The following is a 25,091-nucleotide window of genomic DNA, read 5'->3' on the forward strand; positions in this document are numbered from 1 at the left end:
TACTGAATAAGAATGATGGCATTTATTGCTGAGTATTCTACCCAATCATATTAACTTTGGATACAGTCCTTCAAATACAGTCCTTCCAGTTAGCATCTTAAAACAATAAATCCATATTTAAAAGAAAACAAACAGTTTATGCAAATCTACAGCCTAGACATGAATTACATTGTCATTGTAAACTTCATTACAGTTGAATCCGTGATCAATTACATTCATTCTATGATCTGTTTGGGAACATTTTAAAGCAGACACTTCTTTTGGTCATATAAGTGAAAAATGGATCCTGAACAAGACGCATAACATGACATCATAATGTCAGTAACAGTGCATTCCTCATCCACCCATTGTAACATCAATACAGGCAGAAGAGTAAAATGTTCATGACTACCACAAGGCTGAAATATTACATCCTCGTCATGGATGTGACAAACCTCTCAACTGCAAATGTTTGTTCACAGTTTCATCATTGATATCAAGTATGTATTTAATGGTCATAATTCACAGAGTAACACTCGATGTAACTTTACATTGATTTATTAGGTATTTTTTTGTTTCTAATGAATTATTAGAGCCTGGAGTTGTCCCTGACCACGAGAAACTGGATACTAGCTGGGACTGCTCAGGGGGGGTGGCACACCTGGCTGCTCAAATAAATAACGTTCCCGGAAAGGATTACACTGCTATTTGATCTCATACAGCCAGAAGTAGTTCTCTCCAAACAGCCTTTGTCAGCATGGGGAAACAGCTACAGGAGTGTACTCCACCAAGGTTAGTAGTAGAGTTAACACATTAACAGGAACCAACATAAACAGAATCAAATAGAATGTGTGTGCGTGGGTGGAGGGGATATGAGATAGGCCTATACATTGATGTACTGAAATCAATATAGTGTGCTTGTATACACTGTTGTGATGGATAGCATGTTTCAGTCTCCCTGGGTGTCTTGTTCCTTCGTAGACTCAGGCTCTTCTGCTCTTTCCTCTGAGGAAGCCTCTCCCCTCTCACACAGCCACATACCCTGCTCCTGGTTCTCACAGCCCTCCTTCACCTCTCCCTCCTCCTGCCTCCTCTCCCGCTCCAGCATCCTGTAGTTGTAGACGTTCATAACAAAGAGGAAGAGTCCTGCGAACACCATCACCGCTCCACACATGAGGTACAGGTACTTGTAGTCACCAAAGGTGTCCACCAAGGCTCCTGCAGGGGAGCAGAAATGATACGGAAGGTTAAACAAAGTCTCTGTTCCCTTTTTCCGATCAAAAGTTCAGTTATAGAAAGTATAGTTAGACAAGATCGCCACAAAAATCCCCCCTGCTTATAGTATCTTTCCATCAACAGGTTGTTATGGGTTTAAGGGAAGCCTTTCCCCATCTCGCTCCACGAGGTGAATCAGGAGGTGTAACATGGGTATGGTTTAATGTGCTTTTCAAACTCTGTTCTGTAGAGAAGAAGATAGGACGATCCTACTGGAGACATGCAGGAAATAACATGGAGCCATTACACCTGGCCACGCTCCACACTGCTCTCTGGGAAGGCAATTTTGTCTGCTGCACAAGAACGAATCAGGAGTGTGGCCATGCCCATTCTGAAAACGATCAAAAACTAGCGCGCTTCAGAGGGAAAAAAGTGACAAATGTAGTTTATATCAGATTGGAACCATAAGCTTTTTGAGCCTCCATCCTCCCCTGGATCGTTCTGCAGTCCTCCCCATCTCACTCAGCCTCCACGGTGTGTATCTAATTATCTGTCTGTCCACCCCTCCGCCTGTGTATACTGTATAACACTCTGCAGGGTTATGCATGTCAGATGTTTGTCGGATCTGCTAAATTGATTAACGAAGGTGAAGATCATCTGTGACAACGGTGTACTATCCCAAGCTGTACTATCCCAAGCTGTACTATCCCAAGCTGTACTATCCCAAGCTGTACTATCCCAAGCTGTACTATCCCAAGCTGTTGTATGGGGAGTTTATGGTCATTGACTAATTCAATCACAGTGAATACTTTTAGAAAGTTTTTACAGCTGAGCACCACAACATGATTTACATCCATAAACTTTTTATGCATCTAATCTAACTTCCATGTGTTTGTACAAGGAGACTTTTATAAGAGTATTTACCTGTAATGGACTAATGTCTGGCAAACTCAGTTACTAATGGTCAATTACCGAGTCTGACATAATCAACAATCAACAACACTAAACACCCACTATACATAAACACAAAGTTAGGTTGTTAAATGGAGGGGCAGTTTTCAGGTTAGGTAAACCAATTAAAAGACTGTTCTTAATGAGTCAATTTTCAATGAAGCTGATATGGACGGGGCCATTCATTTATCTCTCTCTCTCATGTGTGTGTGTGGGGGGGGTCACTTTGCCCATGGTTCAGTATAAAGGGAGGGGATGGGTCACTTTGCCCATGGACCAGTATAAATCAGCATCAGGGCCATGGTCTGATTGAGGGTGTTCTGTCCTGTGGGCATATGCAGATAACCGTCACCCTAATTAAGGCAGCCCTTGATTGGCTGAACGGTAATTAAGTCCATCTGGCGTAGTCACCTCTTTTCTAAATGCATATTCATGGCTTCCAAGTTACAGGAGTCTGATGAGTGAAGTGAGGTCTGAACTGAGATTCCATTAAACACGAAAGCAAAAGGATAATTACACCAATTACATCACTTCCTCCTAATTAGGCTGACCCCCAGGTTAGGGCAGAGGCACGGCGCAGCACAACGAGGCTGGCCGTAACGAGGAGACTTGTAATGGGAAACGTAAAGACTCTCTGGAGAAGAATGCTCAACGTGCAGAGAGATGCATTTGCCTCCATTAAATGAGCACCTCAGAATGGGGTCACTCAATACAACCAGGAGGGCTATACATTTACACCTCCTTAAAACTCTGCAGATGAGAGAGAAGCATAGGAATGACTACAAAAGGATCCTACCTACCTACCTGACAGACAAGACCATAGGATCTCTATGGACTAGGCAGAACACCAGTTTGTCTGGGGAAGAGAAGTGTGTTCTACCATTTCAGAGACTGAAATGAGATTATCTCCAGGAGAACATTTGTATTATGTATTATTATGAAGCCCACAGGTTGTTCAAAGACCATAAGCAAGTTCACTTCCATGAAAATGTGTTATTTAACAGTTTGGGCTGAGCAGAGAATGGTAACATTATTAGTTCTCCTTTGTGCAAAATAACATCAAAGTTGACTGTAGAAGATTACGTTTTGAAAAGTTGTGCTATCCCTGGCAATTTCAGGGAAATATTGGGGGAGAACTAACCCTTTTTGATAATACACAAAAAAAGCATGAAAGCAAAATGGTCCTGTCAGAATAATCTTACACAATGATTCCTAATCAGTAGTAAGCTGTTATGTGGAAATGCCTTCTCTGAAACCTTAGAACCAGAGAGAGATCTAAGACATTGTTTTAATAGTAAAGTCTACTAGATTGTGCTTGCTAATTAGGATTTGGGGTTAGAGTCAATCACTTACAGTGTATCTTTAATCTTCCATGAACGTATCGTCAGCTAATCAAATTAAGTTGGAAACACTGCAATGGTCAAATGTTTCTGTAATGCCAATAACTAACTCTCCAAGCTTTTGTTTGCAGCCAGTGATAGTAGAGGTCTAATGGCCTTATACTCTAGGCCGAGGGGACCTGGGAAAGAGAGAAGGGAAAATAGACAGCGAAAGAGTCGCAGAGAGACCGTCATTACCCTTACGGCTTCTTAGCTCCGAAAAATGTTCCATAATTTGCGTGGAGGATGAATCCTCTAGCGGGCGTGCCCTGAAAGCCGGAGCGGCCCGGCTTATTTACAGCAGTAAATAACCGTGACCAATTACTGCTTTTCTCTAGGAGGGCCGTGAGCTCCAGGCCGCCCTGCTCACCGATGATAATCCAATTCTACTGGAATGTCTTACAATAATGACACCCTGGAAAGAAGTTGGGCTCCACTCCACCACCATACAGGCCGTGACAGAGGAGCAGAGTGAGAAAGAGAGCAACAACCGACTAGCTGCTTTTTCTGCTTCAAATAAAATAAAATAAATGTTTACCCAACGTCTTCTAAAGTAGGACTCCTCCTTCTCTCAAGTGCATGTGTAATACTGGGATAGTACTGAATGCCAGGTACTGAACGACGATGGAGAGGTGATCTTAGAAGAACTGGAGGGAGAGTGGTGACCCGAGTAAAATAGTGCTTGTCCTTTTGTCAATAGGTTCTGTTGGCTAAAGCCATTAGCTGTCTATGAGCTGTATGTGTATTGACTCTGGAGAAGGAGGGAGACTGTGGGCTGTGTTCAGTGTGTAGGCTTACCTCCTATAGGTGGTCCCAGGAGCACGGGGCCGCACTCTATGATGGTGGCCAGTCCCACTGCACTGGAGAACCGCTGAGGCCCCACCAGGTCCATGAGTGTCTCAAACAGCAGGGCACACACCATGCCAAACGCTATACCAAAGAACACTGAGTAGGCCGCCAGCCCCCAGTACCCACTGGCCAAGGGGCACAACAGGTGGCACATACCATTATAAATGATGGCAAAGCTGAAGAAGTACTGGATCCTGGGCCTGATCCACTTAGTGTTAGCTATCAGCCCAGTCCCCGGCCTGGCAAACATGTCCACGAAGCCCATGATGGAGAGGAGGAAGGCGGAGGAGTACTCATCAAAGCCATGGCTCCGGGCGTATGGGGCCAGGAACACTACAGGGGCGAAGAAACCGAAGAACATCATTGTGTTCCCTACGATGTAGATCAGAAAGCCCCTGTGTTTGAAGAGCGAGAGGTCCAGAAACTTGTTGAAGTTTTCCATACAGCCTTTCTCCAACTGTGTGTTGTGTCCATTCACCTGGGCCTCAGACTGGTCCGTGGGAGGTTTCTTCGAGAATCCGTTTGTCTGCGTGAGTTGGCCTCCAGTTGGCTTTGGACAAATGGGCCTCATGAGAGAGCCGGCAACACAGCAGTTGAGCAGCAGAGCTCCCAGGATGAAGAAACTGCCCCTCCAGCCAAAGTGGTTAAACAGGAACTGGTTGATAGGTGCTAATGTACAAAGGAAGACTGGACTTCCTGCCATGGCCAGCCCATTGGCTAATGGCCTCTTGACCTGGAAGTACTTCCCAATGATTGTGAGGGACGGCTGGAGGTTAAAGGAGAGTCCAAACCCTGCAGGAAATACAAGAGAGGAGAGTAGTTACGTTCACATGTCACATTTTCAGAGGATACAATTTAAAACGACTGGTACTACAGGATTAAATGAAGACCATTCTACTTTGTGCACATTAAGGTTCCATCTCATTTCACATTGCCAACTAAAATCTCATTTGAGGAAGCTGGAACATTTTCAGAATTTTTTTCAACATTTTAATGGCAAATTAGAGACTCCAGGTAATTCATTCACTACCACCTCCTTTCCCCAAAATCCAATTTAGTAACATTTCAGCCTGTAAATGAGCATCTTATTCTCTAAATGAGTCTCCACTTTAAGATGAAGAGCTCCAGGTAGCAACCTCGACTGAACCATTCCATCATTCTAACGACTGCTAAATGTCTGCTGCTCACAATCCCCCACTGAACAATGCCCACTGAGCTACACAAATTACAAAGCCTAGTTGTAGTTCACAGATATAAATAGTTCTCAGTATGCATTCTTCCTTGATTGAAAAGTACATGCTAACACAAGACTTAATGCAAGGTAGATATTCCGGCTTCACGGGGGATTTTGATTCGTTTTCATCTTCATTGTTTTAAGAGTTGTGGTCAACACTTATCTCTGTCTCAACTTGATTGAACTGGGATGCTCTTTAAAGCACAATGATTAGAAATAAATACTCCTTGTATGTGTTATTTGTCTCTGAGATGGTACAGAGGGAGGACATCTCTTCAACTTAACTGGTTGTTGCATACAGAAATAATATATCATTGACATAAGTATTCACACCCCTGAGTCAAAATATGTTAGAATCACCATTGACAGCAATTACAGCTGTGAGTACTTCTGTGTAAGAGCTTTGCACACCTGGATTGAACAATATTTGCACATTATTATTGTTTTTAATCTTTAAGCTCTGTCAAATTGGTTGCTGATCATTGCTAGACAGACATTTTCCAGTCTTGCCATAGATTTTTAAGCAGATTTAAGTCAAAACTGTAACTAGGCCACTCAGGAACATTCAATGGTGATATGTTATATATGAATGCTTCCGCTCAGTGTTTGAGATCAATTGACACCCTTTATGATGGAGCATTGAGATGTATTTTAAAACTGCAAAACCCCTTATACACCACTGCACCTTATATACCAGGGTTGGCTGGCATTCTTTAGTCACTCGTATGCTCAGTCACTGGTATACTTGTATTTACAAAGCCATTTTGGGTTTATTACCATTTTCTTTGGGCATTTTTATTCTTCAGAAATGTGGTGGGTACTCTCTTCATTCGCAAGACTTTATCCTGCTAACTGTTCCAAATGTCCAAACTGAATTTGGTAAAAGGGCTTTTATGTACTCTGCACCATCGGCTTGGAACTCCTTACGAAATAGTTTTAAACTTGACCTGTCAATGTTTTTAATTTGCTGTTTTATGATTTCGTTACACTTCTGTGATTTCTATGGTTTTTACAAAATTATGCTTGATGACAAGCATACCCATAACATGATGTAGCCACCACAATGCTTGAAAATATGAAGAGTGGTACTCAGTGTAGTGTTGTATTTGCACCAAACACAGCACTTTGTATTCTGGACAAAAAGTTAATTTCTTTGCCACATTTTTTGCAGTTTTACTTTAGTGCCTTATTGCAAACAGGAAGGATGTTTTGGAATATTTGTATTCTGTGCAGGCTTCCTTCTGTTCACTGTCATTTAGTTTAGTATTCTTGAGTAACTACAGTAAGATGTTGATCCTTCCTCTGTTTTCTCCTGTCACAGCCATTAAACTCTGTAACTGTTTTAAAGTCATCATTGGCCTCATGGTGAAATCCCTGAGAGGTTTCCTTCCTCTCCGGCAACTGATTTAGGAAGGACGCCTGTATCTTTGTAGTGACTGGGTGTATTGATTTACCATCCAAAGTGTAATGAATAACTTCACTTTGTATGTGTGGGGTACAGAGATGAGGTAGTCATTCAAAAATAATGTTAAACACTATTATTGCACACAGAATTAGTCAATGCAACTTATTTTGTGACTTGTTCAGCAAATGTTTACTCCTGAACTTATTTAGGTTTGCCATAACAAAGGGGTTGAATACTTATTGACTCAAGACATTTCAGCTTTGAATTTTTGTCATTTGTAAACATTTATAAAAACATAATTCCACTTTAACATTATGGGGTATTGTGTGTACACCAGTGACACAAAATCTCAATTTATAATAATAAAAATTCAGGCTGCAACACAACAACATTTTGAAAAAGTCAATGGGGTGTAAATACTTTCTGAAGGCACTGTACGTGTATGTGAGAGAGGGATGTGTGTCTTAGTGTGTCTCAGTGGGCCAGGGCAAAGAGGAGAGGATAGAACACAACACAAATCCCTCCTCCCTCTATTAATCCTCCAGGCCTGCAGCTCAGTGGCTGGTTAATGAGTCTCGCTGGGTGGCGTTTGGCAGCCACTGCCATGTGGGGGCCTGGACGGTAGCCTGTGGGAGAGAACAGGGAGCCCTGGTAAACAGTGCTCTCCTGGAACCAGAATGGCACCATTCTAATTACACCTGCGCTGCCCCCCCCCTCCCCACTCCAGTGCACCGGACACAACCCAGAGGCTGAGACTCCCTGGCCTGAACCCAGACAGACAGCACGCCAGCCCAGCCAGGGAGACCAGGGCCACCCAGAGAGGATGTGTAGCCCCATAGGAGCACCGCCAGGGCTGGTTGAGGGCTGGGGGAGGGCTGGTCTATCGGCAGGGTAAACAAATTTAAGCCCGTGTCGAGACTGGTTCATTTACACAACACATCGTCCCAGATGTCTTTCCTGAACCCTTATATCTAACGTTGTGTTTTAGGTATAATTAATCAACTACATTATCTTCAATAGGACCACAATTGGAATTACTTAGGTTCACACATTTAGAGCATAAAGTAAACTTTTGGATTAGGCCTACAGAAATAATTATCAAAGTTGTCAACTTTCCTTCAGTTAAAAACAATAGACTTTTGTTACTGTTGAGTATGATTTGGCACACACATAAACATAAAATCACAAAACAAGCCACGTCAATCAAATGTATGAAATGAGTGGGTACCTCCAATGATTCCTACGCATATGTACAAATGCGTAATGGTATTGCCGAAAGAAGCAGTTACCATAGCAACGCCACACATCACTCCACCGGCTATGACCACAGGCCGGCTTCCATAGCGATTCACCAGAATACTGCTGATAGGTCCTGCAAAGGAAAAGAGTAAGAGAGTAGAGAGGAGAAGGGGAGAGAAAGTGTCAGTCTTAGGTTCATGGATAGGCAGTTGACACCCGACCGGCAGACCTCTACCAAAACCTAACCCTTCATTCCTATTCATTACCCCTAACGCACTGCCGGTCAAATATCCATACATAGGAACTCATGTTTAAAAGGGCTTGAAGAGGTAACTGATGTTCTAAATAGTTATCTTATCTACATAAGCAAAGCAAGCCAGTGACTCATGAGCATTTCTCCTGACAATGTTCCCGCAAAAACAGCTAGTGTGAGTGATCAATCAGTAATTAAAGAGCCTTCTATATTTCGGTCTCTCTTTATCCTTCATTCATAACCCTGCCACAGAGAACACGTAGAACAGTCCTTTAGCATCACACAACGCTAAATCATTCCCCGCAATTCATTAAATTAAATAAAAGGAGGGAGCATCAATCAAGAATATATGTAGGCTGCCACGATTATTGAAATCTCAACATGCTGCCTTTCTAGTCAGTGCTAGAATGACAATCTGCAAGGAGGGTGGGTGATAATTGAAAATTCCTAGTAAAAAAATAAGCGGATTAGTTTGGCAGACAGCGGCTATTTCAATCGCAAGTTTACGACTGATGATTAATCTGAATAAAATAATGGTGTTATTTTTACCACTCTGAATCCATTCTCCAAAATTGATTACATGTGTTAAAAAACAAATTTTTAAATAATTGTTGTTTACTTACATAGCTCGTGATTTATGCAACAAAAAAAAACTAAAATGTAATTTAAAAAAAAAATCAGATCTCTAGTATACGGAAAGTATTGAGAACCATTTACTTTTTCCACATTTTGTTACGTTACAGGTTGCAAGTTCGAATCCCCGAGCTGACAAGGTACAAATCTGTCGTTCTGCCCCTGAACAGGCAGTTAACCCACTGTTCCTAGGCCGTCATTGAAAATAAGAATTTGTTCTTAACTGACTTGCCTAGTAAAATAAAATAAAAAACAAATAAAAATGTTCAATCCGGTTCAAGTTCGGGTTCTGGCTTGGCCACTCAAGGACATTCAGAGACTTGTCCCGAAGCCACTCCTGCATTGTCTTGGCTGTGTGCCTATGGTCATTGTCCTTTTGGAAGGTGAACCTTCACCCCAGTCTAAGGTCCTGAGCGCTCTGGAGCAGGTATTCATCAAGGATCTCTCTTGCTCCGTTCATCTTTCCCTCGATCCTGACTAGTCTCCCAGTCCCAGCCGCAGAAAAAACAACCCCACAGCCTGATGCTGCCACCACCATGCTTCACTATAGGGATGGTGCCAGGTTTCCTCCAGACGTGACGCTTGGCATTCAAGCCAAATTCAGACCAGATAATCTTGTTTCTCATGGTGAGAGTCCTTTAGGTGCATTTTGGTAAACTCCAAGCGGGCTGTCATATGCCTTTTATTGAGGAGGGGCTTCAGTCTGGCCACTCTACAATAAAGGCCGGATTGGTCGAGTGTTGCAGAGATGGTTGTCCTTCTGGAAGGTTCTCCCCATCTCCACAGAGGTTCTCTAACAGAACTCTGGAGCTCTGTTAGAGTGACCATCGGGTTCTTGGTCAGCTCTCTGACCAAGGCCCTTCTTCCCTGATTGCTCAATTTGGCCGGGCGGACAGCTCTAGGAAGTCTTGGTGGTTCAAAACTTCTTTCATTTAAGAATGATGGAGGCCACTGTTCTTGGGGACCTCATATGCTGCAGAAATGTTTTGGTACCCTTCCCCAGATCTGTGCCTCTACCCAATCCTATCTCAGAGCTCTACAGACAATTCCTTCGACTTCATGGCTTGGTTTTTGCTCTGACATGCACTGTCAATGGTGGGCACTTATATAAAACAGGTTCCTTTTCATATCATGACCAATCAATTGAATTTACCACAGTTTACAATTTACCAAACATCTCAAGGATGATCAATGTTAAAAAGGATGCACCTGAGCTCAATTTCGAGTGCCATAGCAAATGGTCTGAATACTTCTGTAAATAAGGTATATTTTTTATTTTTAATACATTTGCAAAAAATTCTAAAAACCTATTTTAGCTTTGTCATTATAGGGTATTGTGTGGAGATTGATGAGGGACATTTAGTTTTAAATCCATTTTAGAATAAGGCTGTAACGTAACAAAATGTGGGAAAGGACAAGGGGACTGAATACTTTCCGAATTCACTGTATATTCTGACAATGACCTTGACGTAATACTTCCTGTAAAAGCAGCTGTACGCTACACAGGTTCAAAGAATAAATCATATTCTCATTTTATTTCCCTTTGTTTTTTAATCAAACCCTGCTTCTCATCCTGTCCCACCGGTCCAGCAGAAGTACACCATATCAGGTCTTATTTCCCTCTTTTCATTGTTGAAAAATGCTATGTTTAGTAGTGGCAGCATAGATATAAAAACAAATACACTTGTGCATGTACAAATCTACAACATACCGCAATAATTTCTGGATTCTAAAAAAAAAAAGACATGTAATCTGAGCAGTGCCCTAGCTAGAACAGATTCATCCAGCCTAGTGAGGATAGGGACTAGTGGTATGTATTGCATAGATCACATCCTCCCAGTTCCTGTGTTACTTTGGGGTTGCATCCCAGACATCACAATTTTCTCTCCCATTATAACTTTATCACTCTGGCTCCCTAAGTCATAGGTCCCCTGAAATGCTGTCACGTTTGTCCCATAGGGACTTGGTGCGAGGCCCAAATGTGCTGAACCCATGACTGATATATTTTCCCTGTCTTTTTTCAACTGGGTGACATTGCAAAAGCTGAGCCAAGGACAATATGATAAAGCCATGTGCCTCTGCCACTGAGAACAGGAATATTTCACAGGATTCTCTGTGCTGTTGACTGCAGGTGAGTCAGGCTCCCTGTCATCTTTTAACCTTGCAGCCACTGATTGATTTATCTCAAACTTCAATTGGATCATTCTATTATAATATCTCAGTGTCATCTAATGAGTCATGTAAGGTGCCTAATCGTTAATAAATTCAGGCCCAGGCGTTGAGTAACAACAGGGATTTCTAAGACGGTAGTTTTTTCTTATTGTGACATGGAACACTCATGTTGGTCATTCATCACACCAGGTCCCATCAAGGCTTGCGGCACAGACTGACAATTGTGAATATAAATGCTCATGCAAACAGAGCAAGGGTAAACAAAACAAAAAAACAGCATTTTCAACTGACAGACAGTCTATATATGTGTGCCCTGGATCAACACTCATGTTGGCCAACTGAACATGCCCCAGGGTGAATCCCCTGCTGCCTCACGTCCCCATTCATAAGTGAAAGAGTGGCTTTGTTTAAATACACAAATTTGTGTCAGGTGTAAAAATCACATGACTAACCTATGCCAAACCCTTCCATATAAAGCCTAACACTAGGAAGCAAGATGCAGCCACTGGTCAACAAGTTTCTTTAATTCAATATATTTACGGGTCTCCAAAATGAGAGGTTGCTTTGTGAAAGCTCATTAGAGTAAAGTAAGACAGCAAGCTTCTTATTCTATGCTTACTCTATCAGCATGATAAAGTTGGTTGCAATTGCTTGGCTTTCATCTCAAATAGCCTACTACTGTATTTTCTTCAACTAGTAGACTTACTAAATAAACTACAAAACATCTATGTATTATTCAGGGATAATAGCATCTAATTTTAGAGAAGAGTCTGATGACTGCACAAAGACTTCACTTCTTAGGCTGTCATAGTCATTTGAACACAGTAGTACTCATTCTTCTTGATTAGTTCCAGCTATTACACTCAGTCCTCACATGCAAGATACAGGCCTACAATTTGGGGATGAAAAAAAACAAGCAACGGCAAAGCTCCATACAAGACATGCATCCGTTAATACAATCTGTACATTGTGGTCCTCATGTGACTTGATGCTGGCTCAGAGCTGCTTGATTTCATGAATGCCTACTCACCACCGGCATACATGGCTGCCAGCATAATGGAGGAGATCCATGCTATCTGGCTGTAGGAGGCACCGAAGATCAGCTGGATGTCTTTGAAGAAGACTGTGAGGGCTTTGGGGAAGGCATACGAGAAGCCAATGGAGATGAAGGCCCCAAACACCACGACCCAGCCCCAGCCCCCGTCTGGGGGGATGTACCCCAGAGGAGATTCTGGTGCAGGGGACATGTTTCTGTCAATAGAAAAGAGGATGAAGTTCACAATCCGGATCAAAGTGTTTCATGACAGCAAAAACATGATCTTGAATATACCTTTTTTAAGTACACGAACAAATCACTACAGAGAAAAACAGTCAAATCATCACTTTATTTCCCCAAACCATAATTGTTTGACCCAGGTATTGTCTCTATTTGGTATTTACACACATTTAAAGTGACAAGTTACTACTGTCACAGAGAGGAGCATACAGGCCTAACCTCTTTTGTGATTTGATTAGTTTCAAGTCAGTCGGGATTTCAACTTAATGCTGTTGAGTGTATGGGCAGTTTTCCTGTTATGTCATTAACTGAGACCTCCAAGAGCTATTTATAACCTGTCAGAAATGTCCAGTTGATCAACATATAAGCTAGGTAGGTAAGTTAGGCTAACATATTGAACTCTTGTAGGCTAGTTATCATGGCCTGATTACGTGCCTTGAGGCCTCAAAATCTAATCAAATCAAATCAAATCTATTTATATAGCCCTTCGTACATCAGCTGATATCTCAAAGTGCTGTACAGAACATCTTGGCCATGTTGGCCATCTTGGCCAATACAATGCACAAAACCTACTTTTGATCTAAAATCATAGATAAACCAAGTGAAAAGAGGTTGTTTAATTTTTTGATCCCATCCATCAACCCCCAAGGAGCCCCCACTGACTTTTTTGAGATACTTAGCTATCATATAAACACATAAGACAGGTCATGAACTGCAGAAAATTCATTTTAAAAAGTCAAAAGGTTCTCTATGCCCCATGGAAAAATGTGTAGAATTGCAAGAAATTAGCTTTAAAAAAAATTATCTGCCAAGAGGGGTGTGAACAGTTTGGGGTTTCATGGGTTGTGAGGTGGGGGTTTGTTCCTACGCCATTAAATGGCAAATCCACCTGGACTTTTGCAACCTAGGGCATTTGTGTGACCGGACCTTCCCAAATAGTATTTGAGTAGCCATGGGCTATACAATAAAACCTTTGATGCATAGGCTCATGCTACACATATTTTTACTCCTGGTTCCAAATGAAAATGTTGTATAGGAACTGTATAGGAACTGTACAGATTTTTCACATTAAAATATATGCCATACAAAAACGATTTATTTCAAAGTTTAACAAACCATACAACTCTATGCTAAATGAACACTTTTCACAAGTTAGACTGACCATTTTACAAAAACACATTTACGCGAAGAACAGATGCAACGTTTAGTAACTGAATTTCTGTCAAATCTCCCTCTGTTTTTATGTGACCATGGTTTCAAAAATACTATTGAAAATCTGCTCAGAATTAAGATTCAAATATGTCTGCAGAAAGAATGGGATGTCAGCTATTATAATGACACCTTGGGTTAAAAAAAAATCTATTTTGGTTATGAACTACAGTAAGTGAAGTAGATTTATACCCAGGAACAGAACTGCAATAATGGCATGTCATCATTAGTCCCTGATCTGTGCTACACAGAAATGCATAATGATGGTTATAAAAAAATAATACATTTAATTTGTATAGCGCTACTGAATATATAAAGTACTGTGCTGAACCGTACTCAAAATCTTTTAACTTTACTGTACTCTCCCAATTTGTGAAACATAGCGTCTATGATTGGTTCAGATTTGATCGGGGGGGGGGGGGGTAGAGACAGCGAGAGACAGAGAGAATGTTTTCACACTTTTGTTGACCACCAGATGACTGAAACAGAAAGAAAACAGTTATGAGCTGAACAAAACAGTATGCCAGTGGAAGGGTAGACTGTAGCAGGTGACTCAATGGTGGTTTGTGTGACCAGTGTTAGGGGTAATACGTTACAGTAATAATATTACTTTTTGCGGTGACGAGTAATATAATGGAGTTACTGCTATATTGAGTAATAATATTACAGCTACTGATCAAAGAAATATGCTGATACTTTTGTCATCATTCCCTTCCAATTACAGTTAATGATTCAAAAAAATATTGGGGATTATTATTCCCTCTGTTGGCAAAATATTTAAAAATCCTCACCCTAATTGTTTTTTGTTCACACACACACACACACACACACACACACACACACACACACACACACACACACACACACACACACACACCAACCATAAACTGCTTTAGTTAGGGAGATAAAAATATTTGAGATGCTTCTGCAATTCGACTTTCCCAGCGTGGAAGTACTCGTTGACCAGTGGCTGCATCTTGCTGCCTAGTGTTAGGCTTTATACGGAAGGGTTCACTTCCTTGGCGGGAAAACAACTGTGGTGAACCTGGTGAGTATTACATTTTCATCATTATATGTCGGTGATGTGATGTGGGAAAGCATAACATGTCCACCCTGTTAAGCAAAAACACAAAAAGGCGTTCATTGAATTCCATCATTTCAAAATATATTTGTCAAACAATGCAAATTCCTTTTCAAGTGGCAGCCATTATCCTAGCTTCATCACGATCACTTGGAGCTAATTTTAGCTCAAAATGTCCACCCTATTATCGTAAACCCTGTTATCCATGTACACGTAACAGGGTGGACATGCACTCAATAGGGTGGATAAATGGATATCTTGCAGTAGTGTGTTGCAAAATATGTGTTAATTGTATTATATAATTACAGTGTATATAGCATGTATAGTATTTTAAGAATAAGTAAATATCAATTGAATCAGGTCTTTCTAAAGGAATGGCACCTCCTCTTAGTGCAGCTGAAAGACAGCAGCAATACAGAGAATGATGTAATGCTGACCCAAAAAGAAGGAGAGAGTATTTAGAGAAATGGAGGAGACAGGGAAGAAGAAGACAATAGCTGAACTCAGTGACAGAGTGCAGAAAGGAAGAAATGGAGAGATTCCAAAAGGATACTCAGAGCCAGGGCCAAGGCTAGTGCGATACTACAGTCCTAAACACCCCCCTCAACTCCTGAAAATCAGCCTGGGTCTTCAAGGTTAGAATATGCTTAAAATAAGGCATTTAAGATTATTAGTTAGTTAGGAGTACTTTCTACTAACTCTAACCATAATCCCTAACCACAACCCATAACCCTAATCTCGATCTACTGAGAAATCCTTAACTTTATCTCTGACTCTACCTCTATAATCCTAACCATTCATTTAATGTGTTTTAGGCAACTACAGCAAGTGGAACGCATTAGAAGAAAGAAAAAAAACACACAGTAGATTCCAAAAAGAGATTTTACAATCAGAAGTGGCAAAGGAGAGGAGAAAAGGGAAAAATACAGGAAGAGGTATGCAAGGACTAGGGGAGAACAGGCATCTGTATCGCCTCGTTCAACAGTCAAAGCATTGCTGAGACATCAGAATGTGACATAACGTATCAAGAGGGCTCTTCTCTTTCACACATCTCTCATTAAAGATGTCAAAACAAAATACAGAAATGCAAGGAAACAGAAGAACAAGCAAAACATTACAAAAGTGACCTCTGTGAATATACTGAAGAAGTATTAACTTCAGAAGTATGCCCAGACAGTGTTGGGCTTTTCAAATAGGAGCGCGAAGTTGGAAGGGGACCTTTGCTCTTTTTTGACGAGGAAGGAAAGGAAGCAGAACAGAAACAGAAATCAAAAGTTAAGGATTTCTTCCTCCGTGATGATGCAAACAAACCACCACACGACCACCACAATGAAAAATCTGCACATGAAATTCCAGTCTGAGGAACTAGGTCAGTTGTCCTATACCTCCTTCTGCTGCCTCAGGCCATTTTGGGTTGTTTCGCCCAATGACACTGATCGTGAAACTTGTCAGTGCAAAACCCATGAGAATTTACAGTTTATGGCAAATTCTCTTCACAGCCTTGGCCTTCAGTCCACCAAAAACCTTGAGGACATGGTCGACTCAAGTATGTGTGACCCGAAATCGAAGCTATGTGCTTTTGGTGAATGTAAGGATTTGCCACTCATCCAACTCTGAAACCTCCTGGGAATGTAAAAGTTCCTCTGACAATGGACCTTGGAGAAGATCCAAAAAGATGAAGAGAAGTGCTCAATGCTAACCGTGAAGAGGGAGGTCACAATAAGAGAAAAAGAACTGATCAGTCAGTTATAGGCTCGCAAATTTGATTTGAGGAGATGGGAGAGGCGGAACTTACAAGCATCACAAATAGTACCAAGTTCGAACAGTGTGGGTGCAATAATTGAATTTTATTTTAATCACCTTTATGTAACCAGGTAAGCCAGTTGAGAACATGTTCTCAATTACAACTGCGACCTGGCAAAGCAAAGCAGTGCGACACAAACAGCACAGATTTACACATAAACAAACGTACAGTAAATAACACAAAATAAAAATATATGTACAGTGTGTGCAAATGTAGAAGATTAGGGAGGTACGGCAATAAACAGGCCATGGAGGTGAAATAATTACAATTTAGCATTAACACTGGAGTGATAGATGTGCAATGATGAAGTAGAAGTAGAAATAATGGGGTTAAAAGGAGCAAGAGGATAAATAACAATATGGGGATGAGGTAGTTGGGTGGACGATTTACAGATTGGCCGTGTACAGGTACAGTGACCAGTAAGCTGCTCCGACAGCTGTTGCTTAAAGTTAGAGAGGGAGATATAAGACTCCAGCTTTAGTGATTTTTGCAATCTGTTCCAGTCATTGGCAGCAGAGAACTGGAAGGCGGCAAAAGGTGTTGGCTTTGGGGATGACCAGTGAAATATACCTGCTGGAGAGCATGCTACGGGTGGGTGTTGCTATGGTGACCAGTGAGCTGAAATAAGGCGGTGCTTTACCTAGCATAGACTTACCGATGACCTGGAGCCAGTGGGTTTGGCAACGAATATGTAGTGAGGGCAAGCCAACAAGAGCATACAGGTAGCAGTGGTGGATAGAATATGGGGCTTTGGTGACAAAACGGATGGCACCTTGATAGACTACGGTCAGTTTGCTGAGTAGAGTATTGGAGGGTATTTTGTAAATGACATCGCCGAAGTCAAGGATCGGTAGGATAGTCAGTTTCACGAGGGTATGTTTGTCAGCATGAGTGAAGGATGTTTGTTGCGAAATGGGAAGCCAATTCTAGATTCAATTTTGGATTGGAGATGCTTAATGTGAGTCTGGAAAGAGAGTTTACAGTCTAACTAGACACCTAGGTATTTGTAGATGTCCACATACAGTTGAAGTCGGAAGTTTACATACACTGAGGTTGGAGTCATTAAAACTAGTTTTTCAACCACTCCACAAATTTCTTGTTAGGACATCTACCTTGTGCATGACACAGGTAATTTTTCCAACAATTGTTTATAGGCAGATTATTTCAATTATAAGTCACTGTATCACAATTCCAGTAGGTCAGAAGTTTACATACAATAAGTTGACTTTAAACTTATGCCTTTAAACATGGAAAATTCCAGAAAATGATGTCATGGCTTCAGAAGCTTCTGATAGGCTAATTGACATAATTTGAGTCAAATAGAGGTGTATCTGTGGATGTATTTCAAGGTCTACCTTCAAACTCAGTGACACTTTTCTTGACATCATGGGAAAAGTGAAAGAAATCAGCCAAGACCTCGGAAAATAAATTGTAGACCCCCACAAGTGTGGTTCATCCTTGGGAGCAATTTCCAAATGCCTGAAGGTACCACGTTCAGCTGTACAAACAATAGTACGCAAGTATAAACACCATGGGACCAAGCAGCCATCATACTGCCCAGGAAAGGGACGTGTTCTGTCTCCTAGAGATGAACGTACTTTGGTGTGAAAAGTGCAAATCAATCTCAGAACAACAGTAAAGAACCTTGTGAAGATGCTGGAAGAAACAGGTACAAAAGTATCTATATCCACAGTAAAACGAGTCCTATACCAACATAACGTGAAAAGCCGCTCAGCAAGGAAGAAGCCACTATTCAAAAACCACCATAACAAAGCCAGACTACGGTTTGCAACTGCACATGGGGATAATGACCATCGTTATGTCTGGAGGAAAAAGAGGGAGGATTGCAAGCCGAAGAACACCATCCAAACCGCAAGGAGGCCTACAAACCTGACTCAGTTACACCAGCTCTGTAAGGAGGAATGGACCATAATTCACCCAACTTATTGTGGGAAGCTTGTGGAAGGCTACCCGAAACGTTTGACCAAGTTAAACAAAGGCAATGCTACCAAATACTAATTGAGTGTATGTAAACTGCTGACCCACTGGGAATGTAATGAAAGAAATATAAGCCTAAATAAATCATTCTCTACTATTATTCTGACATTTCACATTCTTAAAATAACGTGGTGATCCTAACTGACCTAAGACAGCGAATTTTAACTAGGATTAAATGTCAGGAATTGTGAAAAACTGAGTTAAAATGTATTTGGCTAAGGTGTATGTAAACTTCCGACTTCAACTGTATTCCAAGTCAGAACCGTCCAGAGTAGTGATGCTAGTCGGGCGGGAGGGTGAGGGCAGCAATCGGTTGAAGAGCATGCGCTTAGTTTAACTTGCATTTAAGAGCAGTTGGAGGCCATGGAAGGAGTGTTGTATGGCATTGAATCTTGTCTAGAGGTTTGTTAGCACAGTCCATAATAAGGGCCAGATGTATACAGAATGGTGTTGTCTGCGTAGAGGTGGATCAGAGAATCACCAGCAGCAAGAGCGACATCATTGATATATAGAGAAAAGAGTCGGCCCGAGAATTGAACCCTGTGGCACCCCCGTAGAGACTGCCAGAGTTGTGTACAACAAGCCCTCCGATTTGACACAATGAACTCTATCTGAGATGTAGCTGGTGAACCAGGCGAGGCAGTCATTTGAGAAGCCAAGGCTGTTGAGTCTGCCAATAAGAGCGTGGTGATTGACAGAGTCAAAAGTCTTGGTCAGGTCGATGAAGACGGTTGTGCACAGTACTGTCTTTTATTGATGACGGTTATGATATCGTTTAGGACCTTGAGCATTTCTGAGGTGCACACATGACCAGCTCGGAAACCAGATTGCATAGTGGAGAAGGTACGGTACGGTGGGATTCGAAATGGTCGGTGATCTGTTTGTTGGGATATGTGGGACCTCTCTGGGATATGTGGCGTCCCACCTGGACAAAAGCCAGTGAAAATGCAGAGCGCCAAATTCAAATAAATGACTATAAAAATCTAACTTTCATGAAATCGCAACATGCAAGATATCAAATTAAAGCTACACTTGTTGTGAATCCAGCCATCATGTCAGATTTCAAAAAGGCTTTTCGTCGAAAGCAAACGATGCTATTATCTGAGGATAGCACCATAGTAAACAAAGAGAGAGAAGCATATTTCAACCCTACAAAACGCAGAAGTAAAAATATAATTCATGCCTTACCTTTGACAAGCTTCTTTTGTTGGCACTCCAATACAGTGGGGCAAAAAAGTATTTAGTCAGCCACCAATTGTGCAAGTTCTCCCACTTAAAAAGATGAGAGAGGCCTGTAATTTTCATCATAGGTACACTTAAACTATGACAGACAAAATTAGGGCAAGAAATCCAGGAAATCACATTTTAATGAATTAATTTGCAAATTATGGTGGAAAATAAGTATTTAGTCACCTACAAACAAGCAAGATTTCTGGCTCTCGCAGACCTGTAACTTCTTCTTTAAGAGGCTCCTCTGTCCTCCACTTGTTACCTGTATTAATGGCACCTCTTTGAACTTGTTATCAGTATAAAAGACACCTGTCCACAACCTCAAACAGTCACATTCCAAACTCCACTATGGCCAAGACCAAAGAGCTGTCAAAGGACACCAGAAACAAAATTGTAGACCTGCACCAGACTGGGAAGACTGAATCTGCAATAGGTAAGCAGCTTGGTTTGAAGAAATCAACTGTGGGAGCAATTATTAGGAAATGGAAGACATACAAGACCACTGATAATCTCCCTCGATCTGGGGCTCCACGCAAGATCTCACCCCGTGGGGTCAAAATGATCACAAGAACGGTGAGCAAAAATCCCAGAACCACACGGGGGGACCTAGTGAATGACCTGCAGAGAGCTGGGACCAAAGTAACAAAGCCTACCATCAGTAACACACTACGCCGCCAGGGACTCAAATCCTGCAGTGCCAGACGTGTCCCCCTGCTTAAGCCAGTACATGTCCAGGCCTGTCTGAAGTTTGCTAGAGAGCATTTGGATGATCCAGAAGAAGATTAGGAGAATGTCATATGGTCAGATGAAACCAAAATATAACTTTTTGGTAAAAACTCAACTCGTCGTGTTTGGAGGACAAAGAATGCTGAGTTGCATCCAAAGAACACCATATCTACTGTGAAGCATGGGGGTGGAAACATCATGCTTTGGGGCTGTTTTTCTGCAAAGGGACCAGGACGACTGATCCGTGTAAAGGAAAGAATGAATGGGGCCATGTATCGTGAGATTTTGAGTGAAAACCTCCTTCCATCAGCAAGGGCATTGAAGATGAAACGTGGCTGGGCCTTTCAGCATGACAATGATCCCAAACACACTGGAGTGGCTTTGTAAGAACTTCTCCTTAATGCAACCGCTGTGTCAGATTTCAAAAAAACTTTACAGAAAAAGCACACCATGCTATAATCTGAGTAGAGCACTCAGAGCCCATTCATATATCCGCCATGTTGTGGAGTCAACATTAGTCAGCATAGCATTATAAATATTCACTTACCTTTGATGATCTTCATCAGAATGCACTCCCAGGAATCCCAGTTGCACAAAAATGATAATCTCCATCATTTATGTCAAAATAGCTAATTTCGTTAGCGAGTTCAGTCCAGTAATCCACATTCATAAAGTGCATTCACTAGTTTCAGACGAAAAGTAAAAAAAGCTCCGTTACAGTTAGTAGAAACACGTCAAACGATGTATAGAATCAATCTTTAGGATGTTTTTAACATAAATCTTCAATAATGTTCCAACCGGACAATTCCTTTGTCTGCAGAAATGAAGTGGAACGTAGCTACCTTTCACGTGAGCGCGTGAGACTGAGCCTGTGGCACTCAGCCAGACCACTCACTGAAAGAGCTCTTATGAGCCCCTCCTTTAGAGTAGAAGCATCAAACTAATTTCTAAAGACTGTTGACATCTAGTGGAAACCGTAGGAAGTGCAAAATGACCAATATCCCACTGTGTATTCGATAGGGGCTGAGTTCAAAAACTACAAACCTCAGATGTCCCACTTCCTGGTTGGATTTTTTCTCGGGTTTGTGCCTGCCATATGCGTTCTGTTATACTCACAGACACCATTCAAACACTTTTAGAAACTTTTGTGTTTTCTATCCAAATCTACTAATAATATGCATATTCTAGCTTTTATGGCTGAGTAGCAGGCAGCTTAATTTGGGCATGCTTTTCATCCAAAATTCCCAATACTGCCCTCTACCCCAAAGAAGTTTAGCATGTCCCAGTCAGTTTAGGTCACCTAATATTATGAAATCTGAACATAAATGGGGGGCAATCAATTCACATATGGGATCCAGGGTACAGCGGGGGGTGAAGGGGGTCTATAACAAGCGGCAACGGTGAGAGACTTGTTTCTGGAAAGGTGGATTTTTAAAAGTAGAAACTCAATTTTTTGGGGCACAGACCTGGATAGTATGACAGAACTCTGCAGGCTCTCTCTGCAGTAGATTGCAACTCCGCCCCCTTTGGCAGTTCTATCTTGTCAGAAAATGTTGTAGTTAGGGATGGAAATTTCAGGATTTTTGGTGGCCTTCCTAAGCCAGGATTCAGACACAGGTTGGCGGAGTGTGCTAAAGCAGTGAACAAAACAAACTTAGGGAGGAGGCTTCTAATGTTAAAATGCATGAAACCAAGGCTTTTACGGTTACAGAAGTCAACAAATGAGAGGGCCTGGAGAATGGGAATGGAGCTAGAGGCTGCAGGGCCTAGGTTAACCTCTACATCACCAGAGGAACAGAGAAGGAGTAGGATAAGGGTACGGCTAAAGGCTATAAGAACTGATTGTCTAGTGCATTCAGAAGAGAGAGTAAAAGGAGCTGATTTCTGGGCGCGGAAGAATAGATTCAAGGCATAATGTACAGACAAGGGTATGGTAGGATGTGAATACAGTGGACGTAAACCTAGGCATTGAGTGACGATGAGAGAGGTTGTCTCTAGAGACACCATTTAAGCCAGGTGAGGTCACCGCATGTGTGGGGGGTGGAACAATAGGGCTAGCTAAGGCAGTGCTGGAGGCTCTACAGTGAAATAAGACAATAATCACTAACCAAAATAGCAATAGATAAGGAAGATTGACATTAAGGAGAGACATGTGTAGCCGAGCGATCATAGGGTCCAGTGAGTAGCTAGGCGAGCTTGAGGCACGGCGATTTAGACAGCTAGCAAATGGGCCTTCGATGGATGTCGCAATGAAGAGCCTATTGAAACCCCCTCGGATGGTTACGTCGGCAGACCAGTCGTGATGGATCGGCAGGGCTCCGTGTCGGCAGTAAAACGGTCCAGGTATTGGCAAAATAGGTACTGTAGCCCAATAATTGGATGATGGACCTCTTCTGCTAGCCGGGAGACGAGTCTAGCTCCAGGCTAACTGGTGCTTGCTTAGGGACAGAGACGTTAGCCAGGAGTAGCCACTCGGATAGCAGCTAGCTAGCTGCAATGTTCCGTTGTAAAGTTTCAGAGCTTGCAGTAAGAATCTGAAGATGTGGTAGAGAAAAAGCAGTCCGATATGCTCTGGGTTGATATCACGCTGTGCACACTGGCAGAAATTGACCGGGCTGAGGCTGGCTGATGTCCGAGTTAACGGTGATGACCGCTAACAGTGGCTGACTACTAGCTAGTTAGCTGGCTAGCTGCTTATTGGGGTTCTGGTGCTAAAGTGTAAAAAATTGCATATCCATACCACATTGGGTGAGGCGGGAGAGTATGTTCAGTCCGTAGATGGAAATTGAGATAAAAAAAATATGTAAAAAATATGTACGAAGAAAAATATATACATGGGACAGGACAAGAAAAACAGACGTTCGACTGGTACGCCGTTTTGGAATCAGAGTAACATGTATGTGTACATTTATTTTGGAACGCTTGCGCACGCAGTCAGCATGTGAGATCCCTTTTAATTATTCCTAACATTTAGGATAGAAAATTGTTGAAAAATGTATATATGCCTTAAATTCTAAAAAATATAGACTCTTAGCTTTCATTTGAAACCACATTTAACATGCTCTATGAACTTCACATTGGTGCTCATGGGTCCTTATATATGGAAATGTCCATTAGTAAATAGATTTTCAATATATGCTATTGTTGTAGATGGTGTAATTCCAATTTATTTGTTTATTTACTCTGCTTTTTAGACTCATACTCATAGGTTGCATGTTTTTATGTTGCTGTGTCAATCATTTCAACCTGGTCTCAAAGCATTTTGTATTATTCTGTACGTACATCAGTGTTCTCCATTTAGTATGATATGTTTCGTAAGGCATGTACACGTTTGTAGATGTCCATCAGTCATTTCATATGATATGTTACGAATTACAATTGGTACAATATGTCACAAATTAGCAAAAAAAAGTATGTTACGAATTCTAACTACGTGAACTTCAGCTAGTTTGCTAACGTTAGCTAAGATAGGGTTTAAGGTTAGATTTAGGAGTTGAGTTCAAGGGTGAAGTTTAGGGATAAGGATTGGCTAACATAGTAAGTAGTTGAACATATGCTAATTAGCTAAAATTGTCCGGGATGAGAATCGAAGTCACAACCTTTAGGTTGCTAGACGTTTGCCCTATACACCCACACCAACCAACCATCCTACGTTTGTTTTTGCCTTAGGTAACCATATCAAGCGCACTAATTTGAGTGCTCGAGATTTACGTGTACTATGTTATGTCTAGTCTGAGACCAGGCTGATCATTGCTAAGTTTAGTTTAAGTAATTCAAACTAGCCGTTGTACGAGTTGCATCAAGACTACCTGATGAGACGCACAGAAGAACGTAAAGAATACGTTTTAGCTGTTTGCTTGTGAAGGTGCATCATCTCTCCAGATCCTACATATGGAGTCAATTTAAAAATCCAAAGAACGCGTTTTCATTTTAAGGAGCTAGCATAATGACCATTTGCGATACACCCAACAAATTCAGGAAGCCTCGAATTTGGTTGGTACACGTGGATATCCGACTCAGAGTGCACACATACAAGTTGAAGCGTTTAACATATTGGGTGCGAGACATAAATAAAACAATCTTACCTTGACCACGAAAATACAAAGCCCAGCACTTGAACTCCGAGGACAACCCTGAAAGTTTCTGAAACAAATTAGTACTTTTCAGAAGCTTTTAGACACGTGTCACCTCATTTCCCCCTGGTGGTTCATTGAATGAATTCGAACAGTCTTCTACTCCCAAAAGGATATGAATTTGATTTACTAGGCAATCGATTCTGGTCGTTTTTTATATTTTATGCAAACCGACATTGATGGTCCCATCTTTCACTATCCAGGTCACTAGAATGTCCTTACTCAGTGACGTCATGTCAACTTGCCAGCTATATGTGTTAAATGTTGCAACTTTATCTATTGAAAAGGTAACAAATTGTTTGGTATTCATCACATGCGCCGAATT

General features: G+C 41.6%; 1 protein-coding gene across 1 annotated transcript; it reads right to left on the reverse strand.

The window, feature by feature from the left end:
- LOC109891007 (monocarboxylate transporter 2) lies at positions 1–24,956 on the reverse strand. Its single transcript, XM_020483240.2, has 5 exons — positions 24,719–24,956; positions 12,340–12,560; positions 8,241–8,384; positions 4,323–5,165; positions 1–1,197 (listed from the first exon to the last, which is right to left on the reverse strand). The coding sequence occupies exons 2-5, from the start codon at positions 12,554–12,556 to the stop codon at positions 929–931; spliced, it is 1,473 nt and encodes a 490-aa protein (XP_020338829.1). The 5' UTR covers positions 12,557–12,560; positions 24,719–24,956; the 3' UTR covers positions 1–928.
- Positions 24,957–25,091: the final 135 nt, after the last annotated feature.

Source organism: Oncorhynchus kisutch, linkage group LG5 (assembly GCF_002021735.2).
Source record: "Oncorhynchus kisutch isolate 150728-3 linkage group LG5, Okis_V2, whole genome shotgun sequence".
In the NCBI taxonomy this organism is placed as follows: domain Eukaryota; kingdom Metazoa; phylum Chordata; class Actinopteri; order Salmoniformes; family Salmonidae; genus Oncorhynchus; species Oncorhynchus kisutch.